At 41.2% G+C, this 20,280-nt stretch overlaps 1 protein-coding gene and 1 long non-coding RNA gene across 7 annotated transcripts in view; one reads left to right on the plus strand and one right to left on the minus strand.

The window, feature by feature from the left end:
- Positions 1 to 602, minus strand: part of FAM81B (family with sequence similarity 81 member B) — a 54,735-nt gene extending 54,133 nt beyond the window's left edge. The window contains exon 1 of the mRNA XM_072791072.1: positions 425 to 602. Coding sequence (XP_072647173.1) covers positions 425 to 587 — 163 coding nt within the window. The 5' untranslated portion in view covers positions 588 to 602. The remainder of the gene's footprint in view (positions 1 to 424) is intronic.
- LOC140612865 (uncharacterized) lies at positions 2 to 15,571 on the plus strand. Of its 6 annotated transcripts, none has more exons than XR_012013983.1 (4): positions 2 to 23; positions 6,792 to 6,874; positions 8,910 to 9,155; positions 9,777 to 10,352. It is a non-coding gene; the product is annotated as an uncharacterized lncRNA (long non-coding RNA). The 6 variants fall into 6 exon arrangements; XR_012013972.1 differs by having other exon boundaries at positions 4 to 23; positions 8,907 to 9,155; XR_012013985.1 differs by lacking the exons at positions 2 to 23; positions 9,777 to 10,352 and adding exons at positions 3,729 to 3,822; positions 13,757 to 15,571 and having other exon boundaries at positions 8,907 to 9,155.
- The last annotated feature ends 4,709 nt before the right edge of the window (positions 15,572 to 20,280 follow it).

Consider the following 20,280-nt stretch of genomic DNA (forward strand, 5'->3'; position numbering starts at 1 on the left):
AATCAGATCAGGAACTAAGGCAGGTGAATTTTTGCGGTGGTGGTTAATTTTTTTTTCTTTTAATTAAGGGCATTTTCCGTACATATAGTGAAGGTTAAGGGAGGCTTCTAATTTATTTTACATTCCTCTCTTCTTCTCTCCCCTACCTCAGTTCTTCACCAGGCCCCCATCACACCCATAGTCAGCTAGAAGGATTTATTGTCCCAGAAGAATTAATTGTCCATTAAGAATTTAGGAAACTTTGTTGAGATGCACATTTAGATCAAATTGTTATAAAATAATAGGAAATGATTTCTTACTCTATTGTGCCCAAGCCATCCAAGGATCTTCTTTGGGATTTATTACCTAGTTTATATGTAATAAGAAATCTAAACCTGTAAAGGATGAGAATCTAGAGACCTTGGGTAATCCATGAGATAAATACCTGAGTTCATGATGCTTGATTTCCTGGCTTTATTTTTTGTTGATCTGATTTTTTTGAAAGGGAGCAGAGGGTTTTTAAAAATTATTATTTTGTCTTCCAGAAAGCCAAAGCTCTGAGGAAATTTGGTTGCAATCTGATTAAAGTCTTTATGTTTCTGGGTCATCTTCCCAGGGTGGCTCAGTAGCATTGTGACTGTAGGAAGGATCTGTGATGTCAATGAGGTTGGCCCTCACATTTTAGGTCAAGTCCCTGGGATTTCAGAGCTTTAAGAGTTTTTCTTAGTGCTCAATAAATCACTAGGTCCTTCACCTCCTGGTCCCGCTGGGTGGGTGGGGGCGGCTAGACTGACATTTCACACCCTTCCCCTGATTTTGCCTTCACATTTGATAGGAGACCAGTTTCCATCAAATTAGATAAAGAGAGTGAACGGCAATAAACTCCCCAATCTTCCTCCCACTGAGCTCGTTCAGGAAGCTAACTCTTGTGGGCCACTAGGGGGAGTCTCACAAGGAATGCAGCCACAGTGACAGGTGTGGTGGGTCCTGGCTTTGAATGAACTCAAATACTGAACTTGGGCTTTGGAGAGAAAACTTTGGTTATATGGTCAAAAAGATGTTGATTGTTTCGGCTCTGAAATATTTTCCTGAGTTCTCAAATTGGAATCTGTATATTTTGGTAATACTACCCAGCCCTCGTGTACAGACATTTTATTATTGGTTCTTTTTCAAATCATGGTGCCAGGTTTGCCTTGCTCTGGGGACACGTAATGTTCAGGATTCCAAATGACAAACTTAGATGCCACAGAAAAATACCGCCCGTGATTTTTTGCTTCAGCAGTATGACTTCTAGTGATAAGCTAAGCTCTTCAGACTTGGTATTTCTTGGTTTGTAAGCTATCCAGAAAGGCTCATTACACCAACCCGATGGCCATTTAATCAAGCACCAAGGGAGACTGGCACACCATGAGTGACAGCAAGTGGCTATGGATACCAAGAGAGTGGGTTAGAACCCTGACTCCTCAACCAACTGGTTGTTTACTTAGGGCAAAATTATCTCACTCCAAGATTCAGTTTTCTCATCTGTAAAGTGAACGAATAATACTGATCTCCTGAGATCGTTGAGAGGATTAAATGCAATGATACCCTTAAAGTGCTCAGCTGAGTGCCAGGCCAGGAATCCACTAAAAGGTAGCTATTATCAGGGATTATTTCACAAGGTGGCCATTACCCAAGAAATAGCTACAGGGGCTGTGTGAGAAAGGAAAACTGGATCTGACCTTACTAAGAAAAATTTTGTGATTCTCTCTCTCCTTAAATTCAGCTTCTAGTCCATAGCATTTGGCTAGAGAAATGGACTCCCAGTGAAATGAGAATCAAACTTGTTCTCTAAGTGGTTGCTTGGTTATCAGCAGAACAGTGCACACAGTTTATTTGTACCAGTGGGTTCCTACCTGCCGAGTGTGTATGTAAAATCCTTCCTGGAAGTCGGTAATCTTCCAAGACCTCTTCTAATCTGGACCTACCAAGAGTAGAGCTTAAAGCAAAAGGCCAATGTTTATTTCAATCTTAAAAATGAAATTATATTCTGATATTACTTTAAATATAGGCTTAAGGAGATAATCGTGAGGTGGTGGTCATTGAAGGGCTTTGGTGAGTGTTTAGGGTCAGTTGAGACCATTGCTGTGTGTGTTGCACTCCACAACCCCAGGGGGTGCCTTTCACATAACAGCCCTATAGATTTTCATATTTATGCTGAGTTTTCCAGCTTTATGTCAAGAAAATACCTTATTCTAGCAAGCTAAGTATATCAGGACAGTTTTCTGATATGTAGAAGTAAAGGGTCTTAAGGAAGGGGCACCTATTTTTTTTTTTAATATGTATGTATGTATGTGTTCATTTGAGAGAGAGAGTGAGCACACAGGAGAGCATGCACAAGAGAGGGTGGGGATGGGAGCAGAGGGAGAGGGACAACAGACTCTGTGCTCAGTGCGGAGCCCGACTTGGGGCTCATTCCCATGACCCCGACATCATGACCTGAGCCAAAATCCAGAGTGGGCCACTTAACTGATCAAGCCACCCAAGTGAGAGGACGCCTATCTCTAACTCATCACAAAAAGTGTATATGGGCCAGGGGCAGCCCAGATCCAGGGTGTCTAGCAAATGCCATGACCTTAGCTAACGAGCTTCAACCAGCCCTAGGCCACAGCAACCAGTAGTAGTTGGCAGAGTGTGTCCTGTTCAACTTCCTTTTCCTATACGTCACCTCCGACCTGTTCCCCCGAGGGTCCTTAGGCCATCCTTCCTGGAAAGACTTCATTTGGACCAGAGGACCTTCCCTCTTGCTATTCCAGTTTTACCTGCTCCAGTCTTCTAGTCATCTCTGATGTGTTTATCAGTCAACACTTTAGCTAATGTTCCTCAGTGTCCAGCTCATGAATCTTCTGAGGAAGGCAGTGTAGACACAAATATCCCAGTTTTACAGATAAAAATATAAGAAGGTTCAGAGAGATTAAGTGAGGCACTTAATGAATGGTGAAACCCTGACTTACTAGTCCCCAAATCTGCTCACCCTCAGCAGTGTCCCAGCCCTCCTGGGGTGATCCTGCTGAGTTCTGCTAAGGGCCCAGTGTTTGGCTTCCATTCTGAAGGAGTGCTCAACTCAAAGTGAGTCCCGAATGCTCCCCGCAATTATATTACATTGCCTTTCTGCAGGACTCTCCTGCTCTCCTAGATGACTCTCCCATTTTCCCTCAGCCCCCACACTGCCAGCAGCTGCTCCCATCCTCACTCTCAGCTCATGACCTTTCCTTTCTATTTAACCAAGAAAACTGAAATCATCAGAAGAGAATTTTGGTGAGCCCACATGCTATGTCTATAGATCTATGTGTTTCTCTGTCCCTAAATTTTTGTCTCTGATCCTGCTTCAATGAATGAACCACCTGTGCTCCTTAGGCTCATCCCCCAGTTGTCCTTAAGTCCCATTCCCTCTCAACTATCCAAGGACCCCTCTTCTTTGCTAGAGCATTCCCATCAGGGTGAGGTCCTAACCTGATAGGACTGATGGTAGTAGAGAAAGAGAAAAGAGGGGCACGTGGGTGGCTCAGTCAGTTAAGCATCAGCCTTTGGCTCAGGTCATGATCCCAGGGTTCTGGGATCAAGCCCCATGCCAGGCTCCCTCCTCAGCGGGGAACCTGCTGCTCCCTCTGCTCTTTCTCTCTCTCTCTCAAATTAATAAATAAAATCTTAAAAAAAAAAAGAAAAAGAGAAGAATCTCAATCGCTCTCCGTCTCTGCACACACACACACAGGTAGGTGAGGACATGAGAAGCCAGGTGGAGGGACCTCACCAGGAGCCCAATCTGTCAGCACTTTGATCTTGGACTTACCAGCTTCCAGAACTGTGAGAAATTAATTTCTGTCATTTATGCTGCAGAGACTATGATATTTTGCTAGAGCAACCTGGGCAGACTAGGATTGTCTTGAATCACCAGGATCTGGTTTTCTGTCCCAGGCACCTTCCCCTAAAACTGCCCTTGTCAAAGTCCCCTGTGACTTCTCTGTTGTGTGTCCAGGGGCCAGCTCTCCGTCTTCAAGTCACTTGCCCCATCAGCAGCATTTGACCAAGTTGAGGGCTATCTTTTCCTTCAACCTCCTTCCTTACTTGGCCCCCAAAGCCACGTGTCTCCCACAGCTCTGCTATTCCTTCTCATGGGTTTCTCATTCATCTCCCTGACCTCTGAGCAGGGGATCAATGATTTCAGTTTTCTCAAAGTTTTCCTGAAGGTCCCATGTCCTGGGAATCCTCAGCCCCTAAGCTCAGCCCTTGCACTTCTATACTCACCACCTTGATAAGCTCACCCAAACTCATGGCTATGAGCTGGTGATCCCTCAGAGTTCCTTTCTCTCAAAGCTGCTGCCCATACAGCCTTCCCTACTACAGTAAGTGGCGACAGCCTTTTTCCAGTAGCTCAGGTCTCAAGCCTTGGAATTCTCCTTTGCTTCTCTTTCTTTCAAACCCAGTATTTGCCCCACCTTCAAAAAATATCCAGAATGGGCCCACTTCTCATTGCTTTCTGTGCTGTCACACTGGTCTAAAGTACCCTTGTTTCTCCCGTGGACTATTGGCTTTCTTTTTTTTTTTTTTTTTTTTTAATTATTTTTATTTATTTATTTATGGTAGTCACAGAGAGAGAGAGAGGCAGAGATACAGGTAGAGGGAGAAGCAGGCCCCATGCACCGAGAGCCTGATGTGGGATTCAATCCCGGGTCTCCAGGATCGCGCCCTGGGCCAAAGGCAGGCGCCAAACCACTGTGCCACCCAGGGATCCCCGACTATTGGCTTTCTAAAACCAATCTCCCTTCTGCCAAACTTGCCACCCATAAATTATTCTCAATGAAATAGCTGATGATATTGTCAAAGAGTGATCATGAAACTTGTCTGCTAAAAATCCTTCGATCACTTTCCATCTTGTAAAAGATGAAACCTTCGTAATTTCTACAAAATCTTTTTGAGCCCTACGTGATAGAGCCCTCCTATAGCCATCTGTCCTTGTGTCCTACATCTCTTTTTCTTGCTTACTCTCCTCCATCCACAGAGGCCACCTTGAACATGCGGGCAGGCTCTTGTCTCAGAACTTTTGATCTTACTGCTGCCTCTGCTTAAATGACCGGTGAAAAGTGCTGGTGGTATTTTGATAGGGGTCAAATTAAATGTGTAGATTGCTTTGGGTACTATAGACATTTTAACAATGTTGGTTCTTCCAATCTATGGGCATGGAATGTTTTTTCATTTCTCTGTATTCAGTTTCTTTCATCAGCGTTTTATAATTTTCAGAGCATAGGTCTTTCACCTCTGGTTAGATTCACTCCTAGGTATATTAGGGTTTTTGGTGTGTTGTAAGTAGGATCAATTCCTGATTTCTCTTTCTACTGCTTCATTAGTGGTATGTAGAAATGCAACAGATTACTGAATGTTGATCTTGTATCCTGCAACTTTACTGAATTCGTGTATCAGTTCTAGCGATTTTTCAGTGGAGCCTTTCAGGTTTTCTATATAGAGTATCATGTCACCTGCAAATAGTGCAAGCTTTACTTCTTCCTTGCCAATTTAGATGCTTTACTTCTGATTGCTGAAGCTGGGACTTCTAGTACTATGTTAAATAACAGTGATGAGAGTGGACATCACTGTCTTGTTCCTGACCCCAGAGGAAAAGCTCTCCATTTTTCCCCATTGGGGATAATAGAATGGACATAAGAAACAACAGGTGTTGACAAGGATGTGGAAAAAGGGGAGCCCTCTTACACTGTTAATGGGAATGAAAAATGGTGCAGCCACTCTGGAAAACAGTATGGAGGTTCCTCACAAAGTTAAAAATAGTACTACCCTATGATCCAGCAATTACACTACTAGGTATTTATCCAAAGAATACAAAAATACCAATTCAGAGGGATACGTGCACCATGATATTTATAGCGGCATTATCTACAATAGCTGAATTATGGAAACAGCCCGAGCGTTCATTGACTGATGAATGGATAAAGATGTGGTGTATATATACAATGGAATATTACTCAGCCATAAAAAAGATGAAATCTTGCCATTGGCAATGGCATGGATGGAACTAGAAAATATTATGCTAATACGTCAGAAATCTCATATGATCTTACTCATATGTAGAATTTAAGAAACAAAACATATGATCAAAGGGGGGAAAAAAGAGATAAACCAAGAAATAGACTTTTAACTATAGAGAACAAACTGATGGTTACCAGAGAGGAGATAAATGGGGAGATGGAGGGAAATAGGTGATGGAAATTAAGGAGTGCACTAGTGATGAGCACTGGGTGTCATGTGGCAGTGTTGAATCCCTCCCTATGTTGTACCTGAAACTAATATTACACTCTACATTAACTAACTGGAATTTAAATAGAAACTTCAAAAAAATAAAAGGATGTTTCTATGAGTGACAAAAAAAATACACTTTCCCTGGATAGTCCCTCTGCTCATCCCTTGCTTTCTTCTGATGTTTATTCAAATGACATTTTCTCAGAGAGGCTTCCCTGGCTGTCTAAAACTATCTACTTCTGGAGCACCTGGGTGGGTCAGTTGGTTAAGCATCTGCCTTCGGCTCAGGTGATGATCCCAGGGTCCTGGGATGGAGTCCTGCGTTGGGCTCCCTGCTCCAAGGGAAGTCTGCTTCTCCCTCTGCTCCACCTCACTTGTACTCTTTCTCTCTCTCTCAAATAAATAAATAAAATCTTAAAAAAAATACAACTATACACTTTGTATTACTATTTCCTGCTGTATTTCCCCCTTGGTATTTATCTACATCGTCTACATTTTACTTTTCTTCTTGTTTTCCCTATTAGAATCTGAGCTCTGCAAGGGCAGAAATATTTGCCCCTTTTGTCTACCGCTCTGCCTCAATGCCTAGAGTGGTGTCTGGCACATGGTAAGTGCTCAGTAAATATTTGCTAAGTGAATGAACGAGTGAAGGCCTTCAGGATGTATAGACAACATTCTACAGAGGAATCCAGAAGTACAGAGGGCTTCCCATTGGGTTTAGGTAATGAACGTGGCACAAATTGTTGAAGGAGCCAGGCTTTTACTTGAGCCTTAAAAAAATGCATGACTGGTAGTTCCTAAGGCCTGAGAGGCACTCCCTGCAGTTTGACTCTTTGCTGCCTTAACAGCCCTCAGAACACTTCCAGCAGCTCTTCCTGCCTGGGGCCTGTACTGGCACCTGGAGAGGAAAGTCTTCTCTCTCCACCACCAAATATTTCCAGCCCTCTTCGCCTGCTGTCTGACTTCCCACCAGTGTCTGTGAGGAGCTGATTAGGGGCACCTGGGGAGCTCAGTCGGTGAAGCGTCTGCTTTTCACTCAGGTCATGATCTCAGTGTCCTGGGATTGAGCCCTACATTGGGCTCCCTATTTCTCTCCCTCTCCCTCTCCCTCTCCCCCTGCCCCTCTTCCCTTCCCCATTGCTCATTTTCTCTCTCAAATAAAGAAATCAAATATTTTTTTAAAAATAGGAAGGATTGGGATTAATCCAGTATGGACTTTACAATGGGCGAGGGATGATGCCTTAGTTCAGGAATTTCAAACACTGGTGTGTATAAAACTCACCTGGAGAGCTTCTTGAACCATGGGTTCCTATGCCCAACCCCACCTAGTTTCTGAACAAGCTCACTTTTTTTTAAAAGATTTTATTTATTCATGAGAGACACACAGAGAGGCAGAGACACAGGCAGAGGGAGAAGCAGGCTCCATGCGGGCATCCTGGTGCAGGACTCGATCCCAGGACCCCGGGATCAGCCCTGAGCCAAAGGCAGATGCTCACCTGTTGAGCCACCCAGGCATCCCTAAACAAACTCATTTTGATCCAGAGATCCAAGCAGCCCACAATGAAAAACTCAACAGGAAAGAATTCTAATGCTGGCATCCTGAAGTCCTATAAGAGAACATGATTTTGGTCAGTGGATCCCTTTGATGTTCCTAAACATTGCTACTGTTTTCCTAGAAACAAGTGTCTATCTATTGGTCTGTCTGTCCATCCACCTGACTGCTCATCTGCCCCAGCACCCATCCACACAGTCCACCCTGTCCTTCCATCTTTGCCTTAAATCTTAGGTCGGTGTGAATTTTCCTACACTGTAGCAGTGCGGGGTGGGGGTTGGGTGGACAGGGAGCTTTCGCCTCTGGAAACAACTGTCTCGGGTCCTAATTACCATCTGCACCTCCCCCCAGCCCAACCACATCCTACCAGGAAGTCTCCCCTTGGTGCCCACCAGGAATTCGCTCTCATTCCTACCTTGGGTTTGTATATGTCTATTCCTCCTCCTTCCACTTGCCTGCGAGGCTCCCTTCCCATTCTTTGCTTTCCTGTTACCCCTTCTGGCTCCCCTACTTCTGAACAAACAGCTGCTCCCCAGACACCTAATCATAGCCAGGCTACTATGGTGAATTCCCACCTCCCCTTAGCTCTGTTTCCAGCCTGCAATTCTTACTGCCCTGTATCTGGCTTTGGCTGATAGGTTGACTAACCAAATTAAGAAGTTCAATACCTTAAAATATAGGAACTTTGATGATTGCAGTGACATACCAAGTGGACAGACACACTCAGGGCAGTGGATTCATATTTGCATCAGCCTATCACGTGTAGTCACACATGTAACCAGTGTCCCAAACAAACAAACAAACAAACAAAAAAAAAAAAAAAAAAGAAAAAACCACAACTACAAATACTAACAAAATCCTAGGTGGCTGATGATGCAGTACCTAAGTAGGTAAGCTACTAATTGCAAGACAATGACAACCTGAGTGACAATTTATTGTGTTGCTACCAGATAGAGGAACCATGAATTTTTGTGCAAGCAATGAAAGCTTGTGCTCATTGTCAAATTAAAAAAATCTTTATGATACTGGCCGCAGAATATTTATTCTTGGTACTCTAATCCCATGGCTTGTTTTCCTTATTTGTCAGCAGAAATTTCTTTTGCTGTGGGGACGTTTCTCACTCTGCCAGGGGGGCCCCGAGTGAGCTCCGTGGATGCATCAGTCTGCTCTAGAAAACTCTACTCAACATCCCTGACAGTGTCAGCTTACCGGGAACGGGCTTTAGTGGATAGCCATCCCATTCGCGGCCCCAATGATCTCGAGCAGCTTATTTTTGTTGTAGAGTAAGACCAGTGTTCCCAACCATCCAGCCGAACATGAGCTCCAGTGCTTCAAGGTGAACAGAAATATCTCTTTGAAAAGCATATTAATAGAGTCTAATTCCAAAATCAATGAATATATTTTTTGGCCCTAGACATCCACACTTTTAGCCAAATGGCTGTAGGACAGAATTTAATATTGTATGTGTTTGTCTCATCAATAGAAAGGGTAATGAAACCCAGAAGAGAGAAGTTTTCTTGTGCTTTGGGACTACTTCGTTGCCCCACCACTAAAATACATCAGATTGTGTTCTGATGTATTTTACAAAACTCACCCCTGAGTAACCTCTGGGATCCCCACCTTCTGTATGGGTTACGTATGCCCATCTCCTTGTGGTTACGATGCCTAACCTTGTAAGAGTTTGGCCATCTTCCCTTTGCCCTTCCTCTAGAATGGTTTATCTTTGAAAAATTTATAGTAAAAATAATTTTGTTCACTGCATGTTTTCCTAGAAATGTGTGATCAGTTTTTCATAGGTATAGAAATAACTAGACCAAACTATAATGTAAGGGGATAGGAAAAACTTCAAACGTTGACTGGATGCTGACTATGTGCAAGGCTCTGTGTGTGTGCATCTGTATATAGAGATCGGTTAATTCTCACAACAACCAAAGGAGTATAATATCCCATTTTACAGATGCAAATTGAGGAACTTTCTCAAAGTCATATAGCAGTGTTTCTGACTAACGTCTGTGCTCTTACATGAGAAAATGTTCTGCATCACGTGCCATCAGGGAAATTCAAATCAAAACCACAATGAGATACCACCTCACCCCAGTGAGAATGGGGCAAATTAACAAGGCAGGAAACAACAAATGTTGGAGAGGATGTGGAGAAAGGGGAACCCTCTTACACTGTTGGTGGGAATGTGAACTGGTGCAGCCACTCTGGAAAACTGTGTGGAGGTTCCTCAAAGAGTTAAAAATAGACCTGCCCTATGACTCAGCAATTGCACTGCTGGGGATTTACCCCAAAGATACAGATGCAGGGAAACACCGGGACACCTGCACCCCAATGTTTACAGCAGCAATGTCCACAATAGCCAAACTGTGGAAGGAGCCTCGGTGTCCATCGAAAGATGAATGGATAAAGAAGATGTGGTTTATGTATACAATGGAATATTCCTCAGCCATTAGAAATGACAGATACCCACCATTTGCTTCGACGTGGGTGGACCTGGAGGGCATTACGCTTAGTGAAATAAATCAATCGGACAAGGACAAACATTATATGGTCTCATTCATTTGGGGAATATAAAAAATAGTGAAAGGGAATAAAGGGGAAAGGAGAGATAATGAGTGGGAAATATCCGAGAGGGAGACAGAACATGAGAGACTCCTAACTCTGGGAAATGAACAAGTGGTGGTAGAAAGGGATATGGGTGGGGGGGTGGGGGTGACTGGGTGACGGGCACTGAGGGGGGCGCTTGATGGGATGAACACTGGGTGTTATGCTATATGTTGGCAAATTGAACACCAATAAAAATAAATTAATTAAAAAAATAAAGTCTATGCTCTTTCCACCTTGCCAAGCTACTTATCTTTGAGGACTTTCAATAGCTTCATCTTTTTCTGACCCTTTTTTGACTTTCCTTCTGCCCCTTGCCAGACACCTTGTGTTTTAGATACTCCAGTTTTCTGCTGAATCCATTCAGTCATTCATGCACTCATGTATATTATCAGTCACATAAACATTTGAACATTGATTGGGTACCTCTAATACTTTTATGGACACTGGGCATACAGCAATGAGCAAAACAGGAAAAAATAGTCTGCCCTCACTGACATTCTAAAAGGGAATGTACAATAAATACACAGGTGTTCAAGATGAAGTGTGATGAGTATAAATTATCAAGAATAGCAAAAGCAAAGGCACGGTGGTAGCCCAGAGGCAGGACATGCAGCATCCTGCAGGGAAGAAGGAAACAGAAGACTTCTTGGAAGATGTGACACCTAAGGAGAGTCCTGTGGCCCTGCAGGAAGTGCCCACTGAGTGGATGAAGTATGTCTCTGCTCAGTGAATCCTCATCCCCATGGCCGGGAGGGCAGAGTGGAGGGAACAGGGAGGGATGATGATCACAGCCGAGGCTTTATAGGTGAGTAGAAGCCAGATTCTGAGGGATCTTGTATCTTTGTGGGCATCTGAGGAGTTTGGAGTGTACCCTGTGTGATGGAGAGCTGAGTGGTCACATATTCCTTGAGTCCTGTGGATGTGTTCAAATGTTAAAACCCAGTCTGAAAAATTAGTCAATTTTTCTGTTCAAACACTATAGACAAAATATAAGCCTTGAAAAATTGTTTTGTAAGAATTGGAGGGTCTCAAAAAAAAAAAAAGAATTGGAGGGTCTCTATTTTTATGTTTTAAACGTTCTACTCAATCTGGACATATGTACATATATACTTTTACATAAATGTAATAGGTCACACAAATACAATGAAGATTAATATTCTGATATATTAAAAAAATACCAAGGTATACAGCAAGGAACATCCCTTAAGAAATAATCATTGAAAAAAAACATTATACACATTCTGATGTGTTTCTTTCTAGACTTTTTTCTGTGAACACATACATATATGCTGAGGTATATAATTGACATATTATAGATATAATTTTATATACTTTTTAATTTAATCTCAATTATATGTGTATTTTGACATTTCATATGTTTCTACATATTTTTTGAAAATAGGATTTTATTGTTGTATAAGCATATTCTCCAGATATCATAATTTTATTCTAACTACTTTTTTAGTTTTGCATATTTAGGTTGTGACCAACTTTTTTGGTCGTGGAAATAATACTGCAATAATATTTTAAACGGAACTGTTTTATGTATCTCTGGTTGTTCCCTAAGAAAATAATGGAAAAAAGTGTTGGAATATTTGTGAGGATCTTGATACTGCCAAATTTCCCTAAAAAGAGACTATTAGATTTTTGTAAAGCGAATTGAAAAATATGTCACAAGAGATGTAAAACTTTTATACACAAATGCAGAGACTGCACATCTTAAAATATATTCTAGGGAAATATCCCAAAATACAGAAAAAGACTTACATACAAACATATTAACCACGGTGTTAACAAAAAATTGGAACCAGCTTAATTGTTCAATGCTGGGGAAATTATGATATGTAAAATGTACACATTATAATTGTTAAGTGGGAAATTGGGATACAGAATGTTATATACAGCTTGACTTCAATTGTGTTAAGAAAAATTCCAAAAGAAATGTTATCAAAGCCTTTTGGGAGGTAGAATTATGGGTAATTTTTTTCTTCTTTCTAGTTTACCATATTTTTATTAGCATGAATTGTTTTTATATTTTAAAAAGTGACTAAGACAAGTCTTTAGTTGTACAGCTGTGGCTTTTTTCCTCCTGGATTTCCTCACCAATGTTAGCTTTTAGCTAAAATTTTAGCCATAATTTCATTTTCATGGTGTGCATCAATTTTAACACTTTCGTAAGAAGATACTAGAAATCACTAGAGTCTCCTAGCTGCAGCCTGCTTTGAAACAAGTGGGCTGAAAGAGCCTGCTCATTCCAGAACGCTTTCACAGGCTGGATTGACAGTGATGGATATGAGGTTTAGGATCAGGGATTCTCGTCGGGTTCCTGACTTGCCCAATTCTCAGCATCTCTTAGAAAGTAGCAGCAAAGAAAGTTCTTGTCTGATTTATTATTGATTTGTGGAGAAGTAGGGAGGGAAGCACTTTCAGAGCGGAGTGTTTAGCTCCAGGCTGAGAAAGCACTTTTCACTCCAATCGTAGATTCTATTTCCACCAGTCAATAACCTGTTCTAGATTGTAGTTTCTTAAATTTTTTTTTTAAGAGAATGAGAAAACTGTTTGATGTGGCATAAAACAAATGTTTTGAGACGAATTCGCTAGGAAACTTTTACAACTTTTGCAAGAATTGAGGTACCTCTGCAATTTTTTTTGTATTTAAATTTAAATTCAATTTCCACATACATACATATATAATTTTACATAAATATATAAATGATAGGTATTTTAAGTGGAGTCTTTTTTCTTTCTCTTTCTGATTCCTCCCTCTCCCCACCCTCTCACCCATGTGAACGACCTACCATGTAGCCTTAGTGGGAGGCCTATATAATTTCAGACTATGTCAAGGAGGTTCAAACACTCCTTTCCCACTCAGATTTTTGGGTGAACGTTCTACGTCAAATGTTAGTCTGGTTTGAAAGCCCTATGGCAATGGTTTTCGTTAGTAGCTAGTCTGTGCTAAAACTACTGAGAGAAGCATTATCTCATTTTACGTTAAGAATTTAAGATCTAAATGTTGTTTCTGGCAAGTGAACAGATTCTTTTTTATGCTACTCCAATTTTTAAATGTCCAAATAAATGTTCTCTACTTTAAAAAATTAAAAAAAAATTTTTCTGTGGTCATTTCCAGGGAAGGGCCCAAGAAACTTTCTGCAGTGATGAGGATGTCCTTTATCTTGACTGTGGTGGTGATTACATAGATGCGTAGCATTCATCAAACGCACTTGAACTATTTGAAATGGGTCCATTTTATTGTAGGTAAACTCTAGGTAAATGAAATTTATTGGGCAAAAGCGTTTCTATTCACTTAAACTGTGGTTTTTTTTTTAGAACTTGCTGCGAAGACAATGTCATTTATCACTACAGCCCTCACCCGCCCCCCCTCTGTGATGACATGTGGGTTTCAGATGATTTATTCGAGGTGGCCCCTTAGGACTGGGGCATGATGGAGAAGCACAAGTGGCTTCGCACAGTGACAGGACGCCCCTCAAGGAAATGTCATCAGAGCTGTTTGCATCTCAACCTCATTCTGCCACAGGAGCTGCTCCTCTCTATCTTCTGCCAACAGCGTCTCCCAGGTGGTGGTGAAAGATGTAGAAGGAGGCAGTTCTTGATTTGGTGTCATGAAGACAGAGTCCAATTCTCTCAGTATTTTTGTCTCCTCTCTCCCTTTCATTACTGTATCAAATATGGGTCACGCAGAGCGATAGGTAGGAGTTAATACTACAAACAGCATGATTTCTGGGCCAAGCATCTCTCTGGCTGCTTGTTTGAGTCTTTCTTAAGGCAGTTTTGGGCTAAATTTAATTATGCTTTCTATTTTATTGTTAATTTTCATCTGAGTGATGAATAAACTCTACTACAGGAAATGGCTAAAGTAGCCTTGGTTAGAGAGTAAAATTTAGACTATGAAATGGACAAAGCAGATTATTTCATGACCCATCCTCGCCAACATGTGGCCTTATGTTGGACACTGCTGTTGGAGTTGTCTGTTGTCAGGGAGACCCAGTCTTCCATCTGTGCCTTGCTGCCTATTAAATGCTACAAAGCTGGTGTTCACGAGCACTCTTCACTGGTATTACTAAGTCCCTCAGAGGGTCTAGTCATTCTGGCTTCAGCCCCAGCCGAGGCGCAGGGTAGTGTTGAATGTGGCGGGGTGGGGGGATTTGTGGGGTTGGGAAAGGTGGTGGAAGTGTGCCAGTGAGAGGTTCTGATGGGGAGGCAGGCTGGCCTGGTGAGGTGATGGCATGGGAGTGTGCAGGTGAGCCTGTGACCTGTGTGTGAAAGCACACTATCCACCCCACTGTCTTCAGTCACCTCTGTCTCAGCCTTGAAACATGGTTTAAACCATGTTTCATACTTACTTTTTAATATTTGCAAATTGAGTTTTAAAAAATGTGATTTTTAAAAAGATTTATGTATTCATTCATTCATTCATGAGAGACAGAGAAAGAGAGAGGGTGGGGGCAGAGACACAGGCAGAGGGAGAAGTAGGTTCCATGCAGGGAGCCCGATGTGGGACTCGATCCCTGGTGTCCGGGGTCACACTCTGGGCTGCAGGAGGCACTAAACCACTGCGCCACCGGGGTTGCCCCAAGAATGTAATTTTTAAGAGACATTGAGAATATAACCTAATGTTGGTTTTTAAACAATGAATAAGTGAATTTATGTGAATAACGCCGAGTAAAAGTTGACTAATTCAAATTCATTGTGTAGAATCTGGGATAGTTTGTGAGGGTTAGATTGAAGTTTTTGATATCTTTTTTTTGTAAACTCTTTTTACAAAGGTTAAGAGCCTGGATAATAATGCTAATGGTATAAATAAAATTGAAGAGTGAGATTGAAAATACTTATGAGGAAAAACCTCATGACTTTGAAGAAAGAATGGATTTATATATATATATGTCTGATATGTATGTATGTATGTATTTACATAAGTAAAATACATACGTATATTTTAAAATCTCCTCAAAAAGTACTTGGGTATTCCACTGGAAAATTCTTTGTTAGCCTAATTGGTGTAAGTAATAAATGAATAATTTATAAATAAAACTGTATGCTTAATAGAATAAAACTATATGTTCAATAAGGTAGCTTGTATTCGAGTTGAAAGAGAACAAAAGATATCCACATCATAGCCCTTGAAACGTGTAATAATGGCACTGAATAAATGATGAAAACTGCAGAAATTCATCCAAAGGACCAATAAGAGTTTGTTCTTAGCATCTCTCCAAGTGACACACTGCAGGGAAAGGCCCTGGAACCTGCTGCCACATTTGGTGTTTGGAGTAGGGGTAATATTGCCCCATGCTAGGCCTAAGCCCCTGCAAGGGCTCTTCTCCTATCACTTGAGCGTGGTTGAGTATGCTTCAAGGTGGAGCAGACCACTTTTTACTGGAGGGGAAAATCCAGTGAGGGCTGGTTTGCTCTGGAAAGGGAGGAAAATTGCTAGGATGTGTGTGGGAGATTGAGAGAGCACCCAGGTGTGGAGCATTTAGGGCTTGAGGTGACACCTCCTTTGTCTGCAAGTCTTTAGCCCTTTCTAGATTCCTTAAATGCTGGGAGAGAATGGTATTTTTGTTTGTTTTTGGAAACCAATGAACAGTCAGGGTTTTGTGACTGGTTTACAGTGGTGGAATAGAGATTCAGGTGCAAATATAGGCGTTAGACATAAGAAGTAAGCCCCATAGATTTCACTTGATCCAGTTTGTGGCAAAAAGCAAACCTTTGTCGGGGTAATGACTTCAGTCTTATGATGGAGCAAAACCATGAAAAGTAGGGCGGACAATGAAAACATTGGATCCTGGGTGATTTCACGGAGCACTAAGTCAGACATCTTTTGAAAACTTCCCTATTTTACACTTTTCAGGTTTTCTTTTTTAAAGATTTTATTTATTTACTCATGAGAGACACACAGAGGGAGGCAGAGACATAGGCAGAGGGAGAAGCAGGCTCCCTGTGGGGAGCCCAATGGGCTCTGAACCCTGTGATCACACCCAGATTTGAAGGCAGACGCACAACCACTGAGCCACCCAGGCGTTCCTAGACTTTTCAGTTTTGTGAAACAGTACAATCCCTTTATTTTATAAATCAGTTGGAATAGGGTTGTAGTAAAAACATCCTAATTGACATAAGTAATAAAAAGAGTATTACTACTCTGTGTATAGATGATACTCTTTAGATCTTAGGTCAGGAAGCTGTGAGTCAGCCAAACAGTAGGAACTGTTTCAGACCAAGAGTGTTTTCAACCCCACTGGTTGCAAAGAACAACTAGGTAGAAAGAGTAAGTGTTTCATCAAGGAAATGGCTATGACATTCATCCCGAGGGGCCATCTGGTAGTGCTGACTCTATGCCCATACTCAAGTGAGATACAGTCTCTAGGTGACTCCCCTTATTAGAATGACTTATAATAAGGCATGATAAGGGAAATAATGAAATGGGACATTGTGTCACCAAGACTTGAAGGACAAAGGGATAGGAAGAGGCTGCTCTGGGGGTGGTTGGGAGGAGCTGAAGGGGAAGGAGAGGGAGGATCCAGACTCCCCACTGGTCCTTATCCTGGCCTGGCTCTAGTTGCTGCTTACTAGTTCCCAAAGACAAGAGTGGGCATCACTAGAAAGGAGGTTCTGCTACCCTGACTCTGTGCCCTTGCCAGGGAAGACTGCTGTCAAGGGTGCTTTGAGAACAGAGTGAGCAATCCCAGTATGTTCAGGACTTTCCCAGCCTTTGTCCTGAAAGTCCTGAGATTTGGAAAGCTCCTCAGTGGTTGGTTGCCCTAGAGTCCTTTGGAATTTGATGTGGGGCTAGTGGTTAGGGACCTGGCAGGAAGTGGTGCTCTGGGGGACTCAATTTTAGTACCAGGGCAGGTCAAAGGTCAAAGGAGGAGCAACGGAAGCAAGTTTGCAAAGTATGTTTTAATAAGAGATTTATTTTTCTCTCATGTCAAATTGGATTCCAGGATCCCTTGATCCAGAGAAAGGATACAGCTGTTACTACTAAGGTTCCTGATCACAGTTAGGTATCAGGAGGCCAACAGATCTGAATTCTTGTTCTGGGGATAAAGGGATTAGAGATACAAGGTGCAGTGGGATGGCAGTAGAGGCTTTGCAGTGGAGTAGGTTTCTTCTAACCCGCACCTTCCATGGCAAGAAGCTGACTGTTTACTTTCTCCTGATGGGAAACAAAGCACATTCTATAGTTCCTGACAGAAGAAGCCATCACTTTTTGAAAATAAATATGGGAGAGGCAATCAAATTATGTTAAAAAATTCCACTAATTTCCACGTAAAGTATGTGTACATGAGGGAAAGACACCTGGGGAAAGGTATGAAGAGATAAAGTCATGCCGTGGAACACATCAGAAGCAGCTACCTGTCCTTTTGCAGGAATTAGAAAATAAAGCAGTTATACTCTTTCATTATAGAAAAGGCTTTCCAACACATGGGGTGAACACCTGCCGATGTAAATTCATAAAGAATAGAGCTGAAGGGGTAGAAATATCTACAGAATTGTCAGTAAGAGCTGTGGAGGTAATGTTGGAGTAGGACATATAGGAAGGGACAATTGACCTTTGACCTTGGTAGCTTCAAATCTTCACTGGGACATTTAATAGTTTTTGGGTTTTTGTTTCATGTTTTTTGAAGGAGTTCATGGTCAGATAAGCTTGGGAACCTCTGTTTCTCTTCCTGCCCCCTCTTCAGCAGATACTCTAGCATGTTAACCATTTCCAAATTTTATATAATTAGGTAATCTCATTTTATTTTAAATTGAGAAACAATTATTATCATCTCAGGGTGAGAGTGAACTACTTTCAGAAATTCTGCCTCAGAAAGTTTATTTTTGAGAAGAGTCCCAGTAAAAAGCTCAGAAAGGAATTTCCTTGAAATGGTTTTGTTGGTGTTTTTTTTAAGATTTTATTTATTCATGAGAAACACAGGCAGAGACACATGCAGAGGGAGAAGCAGGCTCCATGCAGGGAGCCTGACGCAGGACTCAATCCCAGGACCCCAGGATCATGACCTGAGCCAAAGGCAGATGCTCAACGGCTGAACCACCCCCCTGGGTACACCCCACCTTAGAGTGTTTTTAGAGGTAAATGGCATCTTCATTGATGGATTTCCATACTGCAGCCCCTTCCCCAACCAAGGTACAGGGCCAGTGTCAGTACAAACTGCTCAGGAGATCAGTTCTTCCACTAAAACTCAAAGTTGATGTTGGAATACCTGGCCTTTCAGAAAAGCAGCATTGTCTCATTTCATTGGAGCTCTGTGTGATTGAATCTCTGTGAATCTTCTTTCCGAACATTTAAAATCCAAATCTTTAGAAATGCTGCCAAGAGTTAAAAAAGCAAGTGTGAAAATTAAAGAAAATTAAAGTGGCCATCTGAAGATCAGAATATTTCAATTAAAAATGTATTACTCAAAACAGGTGTGGAAATTCTTTCTAAAATTTGGATGGAATTAAAAATAAAGATTATTATGTTGAGTAAGGACCCATTGGGAAAAGATTGCTATCTGTTTGGAAAAATGGTCAAACTGGTAAGATATAAATGTAGTTCCTACCCACACACTATACTATGCTTACAATTGCAAACCTGTTGAAAGGGCAAAACATAGGAAAATTACTTTATAAATATTTTATAACTAGAGGACATTTTAGCTGAGCAACCTAAACATAGCCTTTTAGGTTAGAAGCAATATACTCTTTTTCATATGATATAAATAGGTCATCCATCATTATTTGAGAACATTGTTTTTGCACTGAGTTAAAAAAAAAGATGGAATTTTATTCAGATGAGAGGAAACAAGCATTGATTAAGAATATTTAGAGAAAGAGTGTATTGCATTATCTTTGAAGAATTCTTATGAAGATTTGTTTTGAGTGAATTGTCCTTTCTAAGATAAATGAAGTACGAAGAAGTTTGTTACCACTTGACTGAAGTCCTTCTAGAAAAGTAGCTTCTAAGAGTTAGTTATGAGACACAAGAGAGGTGATTGGATGTGTTAGCCTTGGGTGAACCTATGTGCTCTTTCCGGGGTAGCCACGTCTGTACACGGTACCATGCCCGGGAAAATTATGGTCAGTTTTTTTCCTTGGGGATTTCCACATCTCCCAGAATATTCCTCTCGCCCATCTTAGTATCTCCACAGGGGCCTGGGCTTTTAGTTCCCCATGTGGCGAGGGTTCCTTCTTTGGCACCTCTTTCCTATTCCTAGAGCAAAATGTTGGAAACAATGTAAATATAAAAAGTAAGGAAATGTAAAAAATGGATTCTGATGAAATACAAATCCATTATTAAAATGGTGATTTTGTTCACTAAAGAAATGTTAAGCGAAAAAAATATGTAAATCCTGTTATATACTCCCTACATATAAATTCTCTCTACATGTACATGTACATTCTCTCTTTCCATTTATATATTTGAGTTACTTTTAATTTTATTTATATATTTTTTAAAAGATTATTTATTTGAGAGAGAGAGAGAGAGAGAGAAAGCACAAGTGGGGGAAGGGGTGGGCCAAAGGGAGAGGGAGAAGCAGGCTCCCTGCTCCGCGGGCTTCTAGGCTTGATATGACCTGAGCTAAAGTCAGACGCTTAACTGACTGAGTCACCCAGGTGTCCCTCTTTTAATTTTAAAATACATTTATTTGAAAACAATGAAAAGATTATATATATGTATATATATGTTCTACAAAATAGTCTTTATTCACACATATTCACACATACATTTGCACATACACACTAAAATATTAATAGCACTTTTCTCTTGGTGTAATTATAGTTTATTTTTGTCCTTTTTATGAGTTTTATTAATTCCAAATTCCCTACATGAATGTATCCTAGTTTCCTCATAC

The sequence above is a fragment of the Canis lupus genome, chromosome 2, assembly GCF_048164855.1.
Source record: "Canis lupus baileyi chromosome 2, mCanLup2.hap1, whole genome shotgun sequence".
In the NCBI taxonomy this organism is placed as follows: domain Eukaryota; kingdom Metazoa; phylum Chordata; class Mammalia; order Carnivora; family Canidae; genus Canis; species Canis lupus.